General features: G+C 42.9%; 1 protein-coding gene across 2 annotated transcripts in view; it reads left to right on the top strand.

The window, feature by feature from the left end:
* The window catches only part of Tmem170b (transmembrane protein 170B), a 32,921-nt gene that overhangs the window by 9,563 nt on the left and 7,767 nt on the right, over positions 1–15,591 (top strand). Inside the window, exon 2 of one of the 2 annotated variants that reach the window (XM_028763238.1) lies at positions 14,651–14,821. The exons of the other annotated variant lie outside the window; for it this stretch is intronic. Coding sequence (XP_028619071.1) covers positions 14,651–14,821 — 171 coding nt within the window. The remainder of the gene's footprint in view (positions 1–14,650; positions 14,822–15,591) is intronic. 2 annotated transcript variants of the gene reach the window in all.

Genomic DNA, 15,591 nt, shown 5'->3' with positions numbered 1-15,591 from the left:
GTCTATAGTTATCTCCTGCCTGCCTCCCTTCAGTTTTCCTGAGGGTGATACGGCTGGCTTCCAGTTGAGGGTTGGTGAAGGTATTTGCTGTGCTTCCTGGCCTATCCTCTGTAGCATCCTTTCCCTCTAGGAAGCCTGCTTGCGGGCTTTACCTTGCTTGTCAGTCCTTTCCTGTGGTGTCTGTATGTCTGAGTTGCCTTTGCAGAGTTGATTTCCGGTGCTCTGTTGTGCTGTGGAGGGAATACCTTTGTCTAGTTTTGGATTTGGAGAATGTTGGATTTGTGGTTTGATGTCTTTTATTTCTGAGTGGTTTCAAGCAGTCTCCTTTGTTTCCTGTTGTCTCTTCTGGGATGGCAATTACATAAGTTATTTGAAGGAGCTTTGTAACTCTTGGATGCATTCTTCTTTTTCCACTCTATCTTTATTCTCTTTTAGTTTTAATAATTTCTTTTAGCATATCTTTAAGTTCCTCAATTCTTTGTCCAGCTGTCTCAAGTCTCTTGAGGAGCCCATTGATGGAGTTTTTGGGGTTTTTGTTTGTTTGTTTTTGTTTTAATCTAATGTGGTTTGTTCAACTTGTCATAGCATTTCCTTTTAACACTAAATAAGAGTTTCCACCTAGGTCTTAGCATCCCCTGTCTGGTGGATTTGCTGACTGTGCCATCTGGGTCAGAGTTAATGTTGATTTGCTGTATTTCTCAGCAGTGGGTTTTCCTGTTTTTAATGTATCTTGGTTTTTTGTTGTTGGATGTAAGATAGAATGAGCTACATAATCTTCACTCCTGGAAAAGACCAGCAGTGATCCAGACTTGATTGAGCTGGACTTGAGTTTGGCTGTTGCTGTGGTCACCCTTGCTGCTTCACACTCTCTGGAGGTTGCTGCTGTTCTGTTGTGCTTGGGAAGGGCCTGTAGTAAGTTAGTGCTCTATTGCTGGCCTTTGGTCATCTCTGCATGCCTGTATGCAGTAGGGTCCCCTCGTGCACTTGCCTGCTACTGAGCTTTTGCTAGTGACACACTGCTAGGCTTATCGTGGGGATTTTGGTTATGCTTGGTATACTGGGAATTTGGGTTAGAATCTTCCCAGAATTCCTGCCTTTGTGAACCATGGTGGCCAAACTTGACTTTTGTCTGTGCTTGGTCCTGGGTAGGAGTTTCCAGTGCCTTCAGTAGTAATGGAAACCTGCTTGGAGTAGAACCCTTGGTCTCTGGACAGTCTTCTGTGTCTTTTGTGAGGATAGAAGTTTTTCCGTTTACCCTTCCCTGTACTGAATTAACGGTATATTTTTATTTCTCTCTGGAGGGTAACAAGGTTTGCCACCTCCCCATTAGCTGAAGGTGTTGGCTCTCTGTGAAAGGATCCCTAGAGGCAGGCCGTTAGCTCCTCCAATCTGGCCTACACCATCTACATCCACAGGTGGCTTTTCTAATCCACTTACCACCCAGTCTTCCTAGGGCACACCCAGGAGACAAGAGCATGCCTGTGTCTCTCACAATGTCATTTTACTCTGAGGCCAGCACACTGATTGGTTTCATCTTACTCACTTAGGTGGTGGCCATCCATGGGGGTAGGGTATCTTTTAACTTTTTTGCCTAATACCCTCCTCATGAACTGAGGAGAGGTTTTAATTTTCTGTAATGTATCTGTTAAGGAGGAGTGATGATTTTGTAGTTCTCTATATCCTAAATTCTGATTCACATTTACTGTTTGAGTAAACATAGATTTTTAAGTATGACAAAACAGATGCCGCATTTAGGCGAAAGTGTAGTATATAAACTCAAGGTATATTGACTGGAAGGACCTGACATCTTCCTGCATTTAGTTTCTTTATTTCTCATCTCTCGATAGCATTTGGATAGTGTTGTAGATAGACCAAAGACACTTTTCCATGTGTGGAAACCATTTACTCTTATCTCTCCACTGATTCTTTCTAGAAATCAGGATGGCCAGATAGAACATATCTCTTATTCCCTTATCCAGGCTAGACCAGTGGTCCTCCTAAATATGTCTCAGGTTCTTTTCATTTAAGGCCAGTAACCAAGTCCTGGACTCCTGACAGCATCACAATTGCTCATCTGCTCTAGCCTCAGTTTTCTGTATCTATCAGAGAAATGGCTTTAAAAGTTAAACATGGTTATATAACTTTGGTATTTAAAATCTGAAGTAAGTCCAAGCTATGGCAGGGCTATTGCAGTCATGAACACAGCAGGAGCTGTGGCTACACACATGCACACACACACATACCATGCGCACACACCACGCACAATAGGAAAGGAGGGAGGGAGGGAGAAACATATGAGGATAGTAGGGACTGTTGGGAAGAAGGGCAGTCAGCAGGAGAAGGGGGAGATGATAAAGGGTACTGGGAGTGAATAGTATCATAATATAGTGTATGCACATATGAAATTGTACAGAATTTAAAAATGAAAGGCTTCTTCACTTGGCTGCCCCAAACCTTCCACCTCCATCCTAAAGTGTATGTAAATCTAGAATACTACCTATTTTGGCTCCAACTTACCATATCGTCCAACAGCTTTGGCTTTGGTCAAACCAGAGTTTTTCAATCACATACAGTTGTGTGATTTGAACATAATGTCTTAGAGATGATGTTCTACTGTACATGAAAATCACCTGGGAAACATTAGAACAATCCCAGTGCCCAGTGTGTGATTGGCACGTACAAGGCACAAGACCCTAGGTTTGGTCCTCAGTTTAGTCCTTTAGACAACAGAACTTTACTATCCTCTAAAGCTGTGGTTCTCAACCTTCCTAATGTTTTGTTCAACCTTTATCAGTCCCTCATGTAGTAGTGATCCCCAACCATAACATTGGGTTTTGTTGCTACTTTATAACTATAATTTTGCTACTGTTATAAATCTAATATAAATATCTGTGTTTTCCAATACTCTTAAGCAACCCCTGTGAGAAGGTTGTTTCATCCCCATCCCAAGGGTCTTGACCCACATGAAGAGTACTGCTGCTCTAAAAAATTCTTATCGATAAGTTACTCTCCATCAATGAAATGAGCCAATTCAAGCTGAATTAAGGTATATAAAGGCAGGTTTATTGGGGGACAGCTCTTACGCTGGTTCACTGGTCCCAAGGAGCTAGGCCTGGGAAGTTGTTGCAGAGAGAAGGAAGAGTAAAAAGAGCATGCATAGGCAGGGAGAGAGAAAGTGTAGAGGGGGGAGAGAGACATCAGAGACCAAAATGTCTGGATTATATAGGGAAAGAGCTTCTTGGGGAGAGGAAGCCCAGCCCCTGGCCTGGAAAGTTCAGGGCAGAGACTGTGGTGTGACAGGCATGCCCTGTAACAAGTAGGGACCAGGGGATGCTGGGAGAACCTGCAGGGGAGAGGCTGTGGTGTGACAGGCATGCCCTGTAACAGGTAGGAACTGAGGGGTGCTGGGAGAACCTGGAGGCCAGGTCTGTTTTGGTACATAAAATACACACTTCAGCCAAGTTTGTCCCAGGACTGAATCCCAGCACTTACATTTTGTAAGCAGTAAATTCACCACTAAAGGTATTTGGCTTGGTGGCCCATTTTATCTGTGTCACGACTATTCCGTCTACCATTGTAGCATGATAGTATCCATGGATGGTCCAAACATACAAGCTGGTGTTCATGTAGAATTTGTTGTGAAATTTTGCTTTTTACATATTTTGAAATCTTCTTTAAATGTACAATCATTTTTAGCCAGAGATTGTTGAGAAAAATGTTGAACAGACATGATTCATAGGCTGTATGTATTTATTGGCCCGAATCTAGAGGGCCTTACCAGATTATGAGTGCATTGTATCATATAACTCAATCAATATATTACAAGAACAGAAATTTCTGCTATTAGCAATGTAGTAGGAGCAATTTCTGTATGCTTGGGTTCTCTGGAATGAAAAAATATGATCACCTTATTTTAACATAAGGTTATTTAAAAATATTACATGGACTATTTACATAAAGTAGAAAATTATGAACAGTCCCCAAATGTAGCCTTTTATAGGTATGTTTTTCATCTTGAGGCATAGAGTATGTTGAATAGTGAGGTTTTACCTGTTTACTAGTAACTTTCTTACAAAGGTTAGTTAGTGTGTGTGTGTGTGTATGTGTGTCCACATATGTGTGTGCGGAGGGAATGCATGCCTACTCAGGCATGGGGGCCATAAGATGACATCAAGTGCCCTCATCTAACACTGTTTCTTTGAGTGCAGACTTTCTTCCTGATCTGGGGGCTTACATTCTCTCAGCTATTCTGGAAGTCAATATGACATGGCCATCTTCCTAACTCTGTCTACCCTTCTCTGACCTAGGGTTACAGGCATGGGCCCACATACCCAGCTTGTTGTTTGCTGGGGTCTGAATCTCGGTCCTCATACTTGCATAGCAAGCACTCTTAACCCGCTAAGCCATCTCTCCAATCCCATTGCTTTCTTCCTTTGTTTGCTTGTTTGTTTGTTTGTTTGTTGTTTTTTGACACGGGGGTTCTCTGTGTAACAGCCCTGGTTGTTCGGGAGCTTGCTATATAGACCAGGCTGACTTTGAACTCACAAACATCCTGCCTCTGCCTGCTGAGTTCTGGAACTAAAGGCTTGTGTCACTACTGCCCAACCCCATTGTTTTCTTTTTAAGGACTAAATGTTCAATTCGTGTCTAATGATAGGTCTTATTTTTGTGCTAGAATATTTAAATAAACATTTTTTGTTTTTGTTTTTCGAGACAGGGTTTCTCTGTATAGCCCGGGCTGTCCTGGAACTCACTCTGTAGACCAGGCTGGCCTTGAACTCAGAAATCCACCTGCCTCTGCCTCCCATAAATAAACATTTTTTATGTAGTGGTAGCCTACTGTTTCCATCTGTGTTACACACTGTGACCATGGAAGGATTTGATAGAAGTATATTGATTAGGTCTTACCTCTAGGGAATAAGTTGCTTTTTAGGTAATTCTTAGGAGCAGCCATTAGTTTAATAGAGTGTTTTATCTCCTTTGATGAGTTAAAAAATATAGTAAAGCCTAATTTTTGAAAACTATATTTTCAGTACAAATGTTCAGAAGTATTTTAGACTGTGTTCAATAGTGACCACTCTAAAATAACTGTTACCCGTCATCCATCTTACATATCTGATACCAAGTCTTTGGTTGGTTTCTAACCAGTAAGATCATCCAGTGTCTGCCTTTCTCTGATGTTTTTACTCAGTGATTTCAAGGTGTCTCAAGAGATTAATTTCTCATAAGCTGTGTTTGTTCGGATTAAGAACAAAAGTATAGAAGATAGTGAGTGACTTGGTAACCAGGGCTGATGCCGTCACAGATGGGAGCGAGCTATTCTAGTACTCTTTGGAAACTAGAGTGCATTCTCATTCTCTCAGTCTCACCAGGAAGTAAGCAGACACACTGCACTGACCCAGATGAAGTTAGTTAAGGGGAGGTAGCCCTGCCTGTGGCAAATGACTAATGACTAGGAAGGCTGTGTTTTGTTCTGGGAAAAGACATGTCTCTTCCAGTGAGTTATTGTGATTATTTGCATGAGACAAGTCAAAGTGTTTACTTCAAGTATTGTATTTTTTAGTTGTTTGTTTTATAGTTTAGCACCAGCAGTGTCACCTGATGTGGCCTCTGTCCTTAATTGCCGAGATGGAGGAGCTAGGTGGGAGATGGACAGACAGAAGTAAGAGTGGAGTGGGATGGGGTGGGGGTGGATCTACATGTTCACATTAATTGTGTAGCTTAAACAGTTGCCTCCATCCAGTTGTCCCAGTTCTCCCAGTGTTTGGTAGCTACACTTTCCGTCTCCGAGACAGTGGCCATTGCTGTCAGCTGCCTCTCATCCAGCAGAGTGGTCCAGGTTAGTGCTCATACATCAGCACGTCCGGACTGGGTTAAGCTCAGAGAAGGGAATGGGGGATTTTAGTATTGTGAATACTTCCTGTGAGCCAGTTGTTGGATATTTGGAAATTGTTGATGGACATTCTGGTCAGGCTTTGCTATCTTTTTTGCAATGCGTAGTTTAGCCTGATCCTACCATTGATGGATTTGCGGGCTTTTTAGAATACCATGCAGCTTTGCATTGGTTTTCAACATACTCTCTGTTCTTAATGATTTCCCTGTTTTAGAGGTTATTGTAAGAACCAAAACATGAAGCCTGGTTGGATCAAATGTAAAGCACAGTATAAGACTGTGGGGAGCAGTTGCCGGGCGGTGGTGGCGCACGCCTTTAATCCCAGCACTTGGGAGGCAGAGGCAGGCGGATTTCTGAGTTCAAGGCCAGCCTGGTCTACAGAGTGAGTTCCAGGACAGCCCGGGCTACACAGAGAAACCCTGTCTCGAAAAACAAAACAAAACAAAACAAAACAAAACAAAACAAAAAAAAGACTGTGGGGAGCAGAGGAAGCTGAGTGGGTGAAGTCATGAGTGGGTGTGCATTGTTGACATAAGCTGCCCATGTCAAGGACCAAAGCCTCACTCAGGGACATTGGCAAGCTTTTCCTCAGGTGAGACTCAGAGGGTTAGCAAAGCCTTCCTCTGATCCAAGTGTGAATGTTGATCCTATATGCAGGAAAAAATTTGCCCTAGCTTTCCTGCCCCTGGATATTTGCCTCCTGAAGACTGTTTCTACTAAGCTTCTGGGGTACTGTGGCTTCTCCATCAGAGAGACTAGTTTACCCAATCTCTGTGTTTGCCTTGCCTCTCCTCTCCTCCCCTCCCCTCCACTCTACTCCCCTCCACTCTACTCCCCTCCCCTCTCCTCCCCTCCCCTCCCCTCTTCTCTCCTCTCTTCTCCCCCTCTCCCCCTTCCTCCTTCCCTCCCTCCCTTCCTTCAGGTCAGTCACTGGAGCCATGCAGGATAGGCCCAAGACCACAAGAGGACATCACGATATGTTGGGCTTGCATTTGCCCAACATATGTGCTGTAATTAAATGAGATGCACTGCTTTCAGTTCCATCATACCGCATGTCATATCAGAGCAGAATTTTGTTAACTGATATGATGGTTTTAATATGAATACTCAGATGGCCTTTCCAAATGAATACATTCTAGAAATCCATCGTTTGGTGGACGCAGCAAGTGAGAAAAAGGCTCTGAGAGTACCCTCTTTTCCTTATTATTCTTCCTTAGGACTGTGGGTGCCTATCGTTGAGGTCCTGTAGTTCTCTTTACTTGAGCCAATTAAAGGTTTTCTATGATTGCCACTAGGGAATGGGTCCTTAGACAGACTTGCTTGTCCAGAGTGACCAAGATTTCAGGAGGTCCTCTCTGCCCTGAAGGCCATGTTGAAATGTCAGAAAATTAAAAACAGTAGTAGCAACTCTGAATCCAACCTAATAATATTAGCAACAGAGTTCTGGGCTTTCTAAGATGACTAGTATAGCATAATTAAGAGAGAGGAAAATGGAACCATGCAAGTTAATTGAACTTTGGGGTAGTTTGTTCAGAGAGTTAATTTGACAGATGACACTGAACTGGACCTGGGGACCTCATGAGGTTTTATTTTAGTCTATTGTTCTTTTGATATTTTGGATCTTTATGAAACAATGAACTTTAGAAACTCCCTATTCCTTATTAAGTGTATTTACTGTATAGAAAGAATGTATTCAGTGAGTAAATAATCCCACCATGTTAGATAACCCTGTGTCCATGTGTTAACTATAGTCAAGAATTACTCCCTTGTGTATTACAAGGACACAGAAGAAGACCTTGGGGTAAGAAAATGTGTTTAGCTTTCCTGTGTTTGCTGGACACAAGGCTTTTGTTGACTTCTGGTACTGGAGTGTTTGTGACCACCATGAGATTGTGCTGGCCCAGAGTAGGATGTGGAAGGCGCTTCCTGGTGACACTCACCTCCTTCCTTACATTTCACTTTGAGTGTATCCTGTAATATACAGATATCTGCTGAACTAGTTAAACTTTTGAATTCTTAATACAACTTATAATTGAAGCTGTTTGACTATAATATGAAAGCACCTTTTTCCTTAATTACCGGAGTCTCTACTTTAATTGTTGAGAAGTAAGTGTGGTATTTTGTTTGGCACACATTGTGAAATAGATCAGCTGTCTCTTCTGTGAAACAATCAAGTTTTCTGAGTCTGTTCTGTGTTTAGCAGGAGAGCCCATGCTGTCAGTTTTGTTTTGTGTATTTCTGTCCTTCTCTTCCTAATGATTAAACCTTTCATTCTAAGATAATTATAACTCCACAGCAGTGGTAGGAAATAATATGTAGGGGAGAACTTGTAAGCCTTTTATCCCGCTGGCCTGATGACATGTCTTAGAAGTCTACAGTGTGTCATAGCTGAATTACTGACATTGATTTGATCTGCCAACCGCACTCCGCTTCCTCCAGACTTATGGATGTACTTGTTCTCATTTGTACATCTCTTCCTCCCTCCCTCTCTCTCTCTCTCTATCCTTCCCTTCCTCCCTCCCTTCCTCTCTGTGTGTATGTGTGTGTGTAGAGAGAGCGCGCAAGAGTGTGCGCATCACATCGCTCACACAGTGACTTACCAATAGCCTGTGGAGAGCAGCCCCATTGTTACAACAGATGTGTCTTATGTTGCCCTTTTGTACATTTCTTCGTTTTCAAAATAGTTTTTGTTTTTAATTTTTTGTCATTTATTGTCTTGTCTTAATAAATGTTAGAAATTTATATCCATATTTTACACATTTTAACTTACTTATCTCTTAAAATAGTGGTTACAAAAATAAACATATAATGAAACACATTCATTGTTTACTCTCACAGGGAAGACTCTGTGACCAGTGTGACAAGGAGTTCTCCAAGGCATCAACTAGATATCCTGTCATTCAGTTCAACTCTGACATTTCACCTGGAGTAACACCTGATCCCACAAGGCAAGGGCTCAGTCCCGAGAACTGGCTCACTTCAGATGCCAGTTCAACATCTGGATTTTCCCTACACTAGAGGTTTTAGGAGCTCCACCTGAGAGGCCACATGCCACCTGTTACTCAAGAAATTAGTCTCTTTGGGCTTGTAGTCTCATGGATAAGAAGTCTTTAAGAACAAATTTAAGGTAGCTCAAGGATAATTTTATTGGAGTTTTTTGTTGTTGTTGTTGTTGTCATTGTTTATTTTTCTTTAACACAAAACAAAACAGTGGGGAAGGCAGACTGGAATTCCTAGCAGCTGTCAGGAGTAAGGAGAAGAGAGAGGAAGGGAAAACATGCCTTTTGAGTTAGGCAATGAGGCCAGTAAGCAGCCACTAGGCAATAAGGCCAGTTAACAGCCACTTGGCACACAAGACAAGGAGCAGAGTATGACTTCAGAGGAAAAGGAGGGAAATGCAGAGTGTCAGAGGGAGCTTTCCAGGCTCCGGCTCTATTTAAAGAGAAGATGAAATAAAAAGACAGAAGGATAAGTCACTAGGTCCTGAACAGTTCAGTTCTTGCTTTTATCCAGAAGCAGAATTTGTCTTAGATTCTCTGGCCAGGAATGCCAAAGAGAGTTCTGGTTTCCTCTCTCCTGAATGAGAACTCATAGGCTGTATGTGAGCAGGTGATTCAGAACTTAGGAAGACTGAGCTGCTAATGGTAGCTCTGCAAATGACTGCACTGAGAACAGGGGGCTTCTGGGAAAGATAAGTACATTATCCTGCAAGGTGACGATTACTCCCCCCCCCCTTTTTTACAGTAGTTTTCTGAAGGATTTCTGAGAGTCAGAGGTAATTGACAAGTCCAGCTGGATTAACTCTCAAAGGAGGAGATAACACTAACCTAAAGAACAGATCAGAATGTCATGTGTCTACCTAGGGCCAGAATAGAGTCTGTTGTCGAGGGCGTCCATACTCAGTGGCCTTAAGGCTCCTGTAACATTCCCCCTTCAAGAATGGGGACCTAAAATTATTTAGGAGATAGGCTGAAATTTGGGGATAGATATAACTTACTTTTACTCTGGAAATACAGAGTTCCAGCTCCAAACTTTTTTGCCGGGTGAATGTTTGAACTGGAGTTTGAGTCACCCACCCAATCACAGCCTGTAGACAGGATTGTTCATGTAGGAGGAGATAAAAAAAAAACAGGACTCTTTCCTGCCATTTGTAGTTGGAGAACCGAGGACAGTTCCTGCTTCTGACCAAGGACCATAATGGAATTGTTCACTTTTGGGGACCCTTCTCCTAAACTGCATAGCTGATTTCTGTCTCCTGTTCTCATTAATATATCTGACCAGAGATAAGATGGGGATTTCTATGTTCTCAAGTTAGGATTTGGTTATTACTAAGTGACCCACAATATTCATAAAGATCATATAATGTATGTCCTGTGATGTCAGTCTACTCAACAGATGTACTCAGTGTTCATCCAAGGTGAACCATGTGACATAATTTTTTCTCTTTTTAAAACTGAATCATTTCCCAAGATCCATGTATGCGATGTTCACTCATGGGTTGTTGCACACTTGGGTTGCTTCTGCTTCCCAGTTGTGGTGGCTATGCGGACATGAGCTTGGCTGGGCCAGTATCTCTTGGAGCACTTAGTCTGCTCTTCATCCTTTGGGTATTGTGTTAGTTAGTTTTCTGTTGCTGGGATAAAATACTCTGGCCAAAATCAACTTAAAGATGATAGGTTTATTTTGGCTCAAAGTTCCAGGGGAATAGAGTCCATCATGGTAGAGAAAGCATGGCATAGTGGCAAGAGAAGGAAGCTGGCTGATCATGTTTCTTCTACCCACAGGAAGCAAAGGTAGAACAGGGCAGGAAGGGAAGTGATCTATATACTCTCAAAGCCTATCAGTGATGGACTTCATTCCACAAAGGTCCACTTCCTAAAGGTTCTATATCTTTCCCAAATAACACCACCAACTGGGGATCAAGTACACAAGTAGATGAGCCAGTGAGGGACAGTTCTCCTTCAAACCACCATATTCTGCCACTGGCTTCCAGAGGCTCATGATAAAAAATTACTTTTAGTCCAACTTTTAAAGTCATTAGTCTTTCAACAGCTACAGCACTGTTCAGAAGTTCAAAGTCTCTTCTAAGACACGAGGTATTTTCTTTTTTTTTATAATTTTTTTTATTGGATATTTTATTTACATTTCATATGTTGTCCCCTTACCCCATCCCCCACCCACCCGGGAACCCCCATCCCCTTACCCCTCCTCCTTCTTCTCTGTGGATGTAACCCCTACCTACCCCCCCACTCCCACTTTCCCACCCTCAAAATTCCCACCCCCTGGGGCGTCCAGGCTTCATGAGGTCAAGGATCTCATCTTCCACCTATGCCCTCCACTCTTACGTATTCAGCTGAAGCCCTGGATCCCTCCCTAAGTGCTCCCAGGCTGGTGGTTTAGACCTTGGGAGCTGTGGTTGGTTGGTATTGTTGCTCTGACACGAGGTATTTTCAAGAAAATTTCTTAACTGTGACTCAACTGTGAGACTGAAAGACAAATTATATACTTTCATTATAGAATGCCACAGAATATACATTTGCATTCCATATAGTGAGGAAATACCAGACCAAAGCAAGACTGAAACCCAGCGGTGAAAACACCAAATCTTGTATCTCCACATCCAGTATTAAGAGTTATAGTTTCAAGGGGCTTAGTGGCTCTGCTCCTCCAGCTTTGCTGCTTGCGACATGTGTCTCTCTGATGGGCTGGTTCCACTTGCTTTAGACAGATCTCCTTGGCAGATAACTCATGGCTCTGGCATCTCCCAACATCTTGGGATCTCTGCCACAACACAGGCTTCAAGAGTTCACAACTTAACACAAAGCCCTCTCAGAGGCTTTGTTCTTGCCACATGTTGCCTGGCCTCAGGAACTCAGATGACTAATCTTGGTTGTCAACATGACTGCATCCGAAGTAATTAAAACCAAGTAGCTGGGCAAACCTGTGAAGGATTTTCCTTGATTGGATCATTTTATATGGAAGATCCACCCTAAATCTGTATCATTTGAGATTGGAAGACTCACTTTAAGTCTGGCCCACACCTTCTAGAGGCTTCTCACTAATCACATTGAAGAAGGGAGCTTTTGCTCTTTGCACACTTGTTTTCACTCTTTCTGGAAAATTCATCTATCCAGTGGTTTGGATGTTCCTTTGCTGGTATTAGAATGTACTTCTTCAGTCTTCAACTGAATATGGGCAGCCCTCTCTAGGACCTTCCTGAAGTGTGAGCACCAGTTCGGGACTGCTGAGCTATCCAGCCTCGTAGACTGAAAAACTACAGGACTCTTAGCTTTTCTGTTGGGAGACAGCTATTGTTGGATTAGCCAGGCATGATAAATCCCCTTTTAATATATGTATAGATTAATTCTATCAGTTTTGCTTCTCCAGAGAATCCCAACAAATAGACCAGCTCTCTGAAATTCTGGAGAAAGAACCAATGATTTTCTTAATCATGCATCTTTCATGCCTCAAAAACCAGAGCATGGGGGTGACACTGCCCAGTTCAGCTGCCAGTGTGGAATAGACACCGGCCCTTCCCCTTGAACCGTAGCCGCAGAAGTTTCTATATACTGACGATGTGGAAAACCTTGGCTAAATGTTTGTTTTCTTTGAACAGAAAACCTCTTAGACTTTCTCTTGTCACAAGTTGTATGCTTAGCTGGGAGAGGCCTTGCCCTCAGAGTACCTTTTCTCCCAGGGCAGAGCACAAAGATTTTCTTTGTAATATTTTTCTCTAAAAAATCGCAGCCTTTTTTTTTCCCCAGCAGATGTCTTTCTGGCAGCCTCATGCTTCCTTCCATTCTCTGTTGCTTTTCTTTATTGTAGGTCTGCATCAGAGTAATTAGTAATAACCACATTACGGACTTGGTATTATGCTGTGTTCAAACTTCCTCTGCTTAAGAATTAGTCCATCACTCTTTATTCTGGCCTCATAGAAGTTCTTAGGACATAAGCAAAATACATACTAGCTAGCTAGCTTGCTTGTTTGCTTCCTTTCTTCTTTAATCCTCCCATTCCTCTCTCCCTCCTCTCCCCTCTCTTCCTTCCTTCATTCCCCCTTCTTTCCTCAGTACCAAGACATTTTTCTCTTTTTCATTATATACATGTACATACATATAAATAGAACCTGCTGAGTCTACTTAGTTTTGCTTGTGTGTATGTTTCCAGGCTGACCACTTGGTGTTGGATACCAATTACGAGGTTAATCTCTGAAGAATGGTTTCTCCCTCTCTCAGCAGTCATTAATTACCTATAACTCTTCATCTAGTGTGGAGGGCCTTGTAAGACTTCCCCCATTCACTTTGGCATGCTAACTAGTCAGCTGGCTTTTTTATTGTTTACTTACTTTTCTTTTATGTGTGTGAGTGTTTTGCCTACATGTATGTATATGTACCAGGTGCCCATGGATGCCAGAAGGGGGCAAGGATCCCTGAACTGGTATTAAAGACAGTTTTGAGCTACCACGTTGGGTTCTAGGAAGAGAACGTGAGATAGCGGGGCTATCTCTCTAGTCCTCAGCTAGATTTCTTATATAGCCTAGGAATGACTGTGTCTACTCAAAACAGTCATCAATCCAGACAGTCCCTCACGGACAAGGCCACAGACCAATGTGATCTGAGCAGCTCTTCAGTTGTTGGTCCTTTTTGCCAGGTGACTCTGGGTTTTGTCAAGTTGTCAGTAAAGCCTAACCAACTCAGATACACACCAAGAAGTGCATTGAATCATATGATAGTTCTGTTGTTAGGGTTTTTGAGGAACTGCCATACTGTTTTTCATGGTAATTGTGTGGTTACAAATTTCTCCCATGATGTTTGGGAAAATAGCCCTTACTTTAAAAAAGTGGCCCCTCATAATGACTTGACAGAAAGTACAAGTAGAGCAAACAGCAGAGAAGACCTATCCTCATAGAGTGTTTGCATACCAAAGAGGGCCCTCTCAGGGGTGGCTAAACATGGTAGTTGGCTTTTCGGTTAGAAGCAAACTTTCATGCACTGGTTCACATGAAACAGGCACTTAATTACAGAGAAACTGGGATGTTATCTTCTGTATGACAGTAATATCACAGGCCTCAGAAGTTGCTGAAATGTTAGTCTTGGTGGCCTCTTGTCCTTGGTGTGGCCTGCACTGTGTGGTGAGGAAACAGGCTTAACTTTATTTACCTAGAGATGGAGAAGAGTCAGTGCATTCCAATCAAAATCTCCCAGGGAAAGGGACTGTTCAGCCCCACACAGAGCAGTTGCTGCCTCTGTTGTACATGCCTCTTGGATGTGGCCAGGGAGATGGAGTTGACCAGTACAGAGCATCAATCTCTGGGAAGTGTGTGGATAGTATGAAGCAGCAGAGACCTGGGAGAAAGGAAATGAAGACATAAACAGGGTGTGCTCTGTGCTGTGTTAAGTCAGCAGTCCATTGGGAGCATGTTGAAGCAGCATAAAAAACAGTGGAAGTCCTGGGTAAGTTATTACAGTGACAGGAAGCAAGCAGATGGATTGCTTTCTAAATGGGATGTGGAGAGGAAGCAACGGCATGGCCTTCACCTTTTGAGATCATGGAGCAATTCTCCCATCAAGCCTTAATTAGCTTTAATGATAGTCACTGACTGCCTTACTGCTGTGGATCAGATAGCAGCAGGCTAGGCCTTTTTATGTCCACTCTCTCATTCAGGGTTCTCCCCAGCCATGGATGCTCACTGTTTGCTGGCTGAGTCTTCTGAACTGTACTTGTGCAACAGGACTAACACTGTTCTTTCCCTTTCAGAGATGTGGTACTGGATCTTCCTCTGGGCTCTCTTCTCCTCTCTGTTTGTTCACGGTGCTGCAGGCGTGTTGATGTTTGTGATGCTGCAGAGGCACAGGCAGGGCAGAGTGATCTCCATCATTGCTGTCAGCATCGGGTTCCTGGCTTCTGTAACTGGAGCAATGATTACTAGTAAGTTGACTTGTTTTGTTTAAGGACATAATTTCATATGCAAATACTGCTTTGGCAAGTGCTATTTTTATTGTAAAAGAAAGAATATCTTTCATGTAGACTGCACCTCAGCACTTTACAGCCTAGAAGGCAACGGTGAGTTGATTTACTCACCAGACAGATAGCACATTTCACTGTGTGTGTTTGCTCTGCATGAATTTGTAAGAAATGGCATTGGCAAGGGGTATTACTGGCTCAGTCTGAAAGTGTTTATAGCATAAATAGTTTCTGCTTTAAATATGCCTACTGTCTACTAAGAAGAGAAGATAGGCACTAAAATCCAACAGTAGCAGTTGTCATTTAAGAACGCCTTTGAGTCTGTGGGCTCATCTGCCTGTGACAACATTGCATTTTTCCTTTGCTGCTTATGACAAAACTTCTCTGTTCAGGAAATGGTCAAGTTTTCTGCTCAGCTGTCTTGTGCAGTTTCTTAACCTGTCACCTGGTTTTGTTCTCCTAACGCTGAACTTGGCCCTACTCCACCCCTGCACTTGAGAGAGTTAGTTCTGGTTTCTGGGGCTGCTACTTGAGCTCAACCCAGCTGCATCATCGAAGCACCACAGCTGCTTTCTTCTTACTGGCCTGTGCTTATGGCTGGTGACTTACTTCCCTGCTGCTTTTGAGACATAGGCTTACACGGCAGGCATTTCCTTTGGGCTGTCTCCTACACTGTGGGCCGCCTATTGCTGCACTACATCTCCTACACTGTGGGCCGCCTACTGCTGCACTAC

Source organism: Grammomys surdaster, unplaced genomic scaffold (genome assembly GCF_004785775.1).
Source record: "Grammomys surdaster isolate TR1022 unplaced genomic scaffold, NIH_TR_1.0 137, whole genome shotgun sequence".
Lineage (NCBI taxonomy): Eukaryota > Metazoa > Chordata > Mammalia > Rodentia > Muridae > Grammomys > Grammomys surdaster.
The sequence above is the reverse complement of the archived record's forward strand: the minus strand, read 5'-3'. Positions and strand labels throughout refer to the sequence as shown.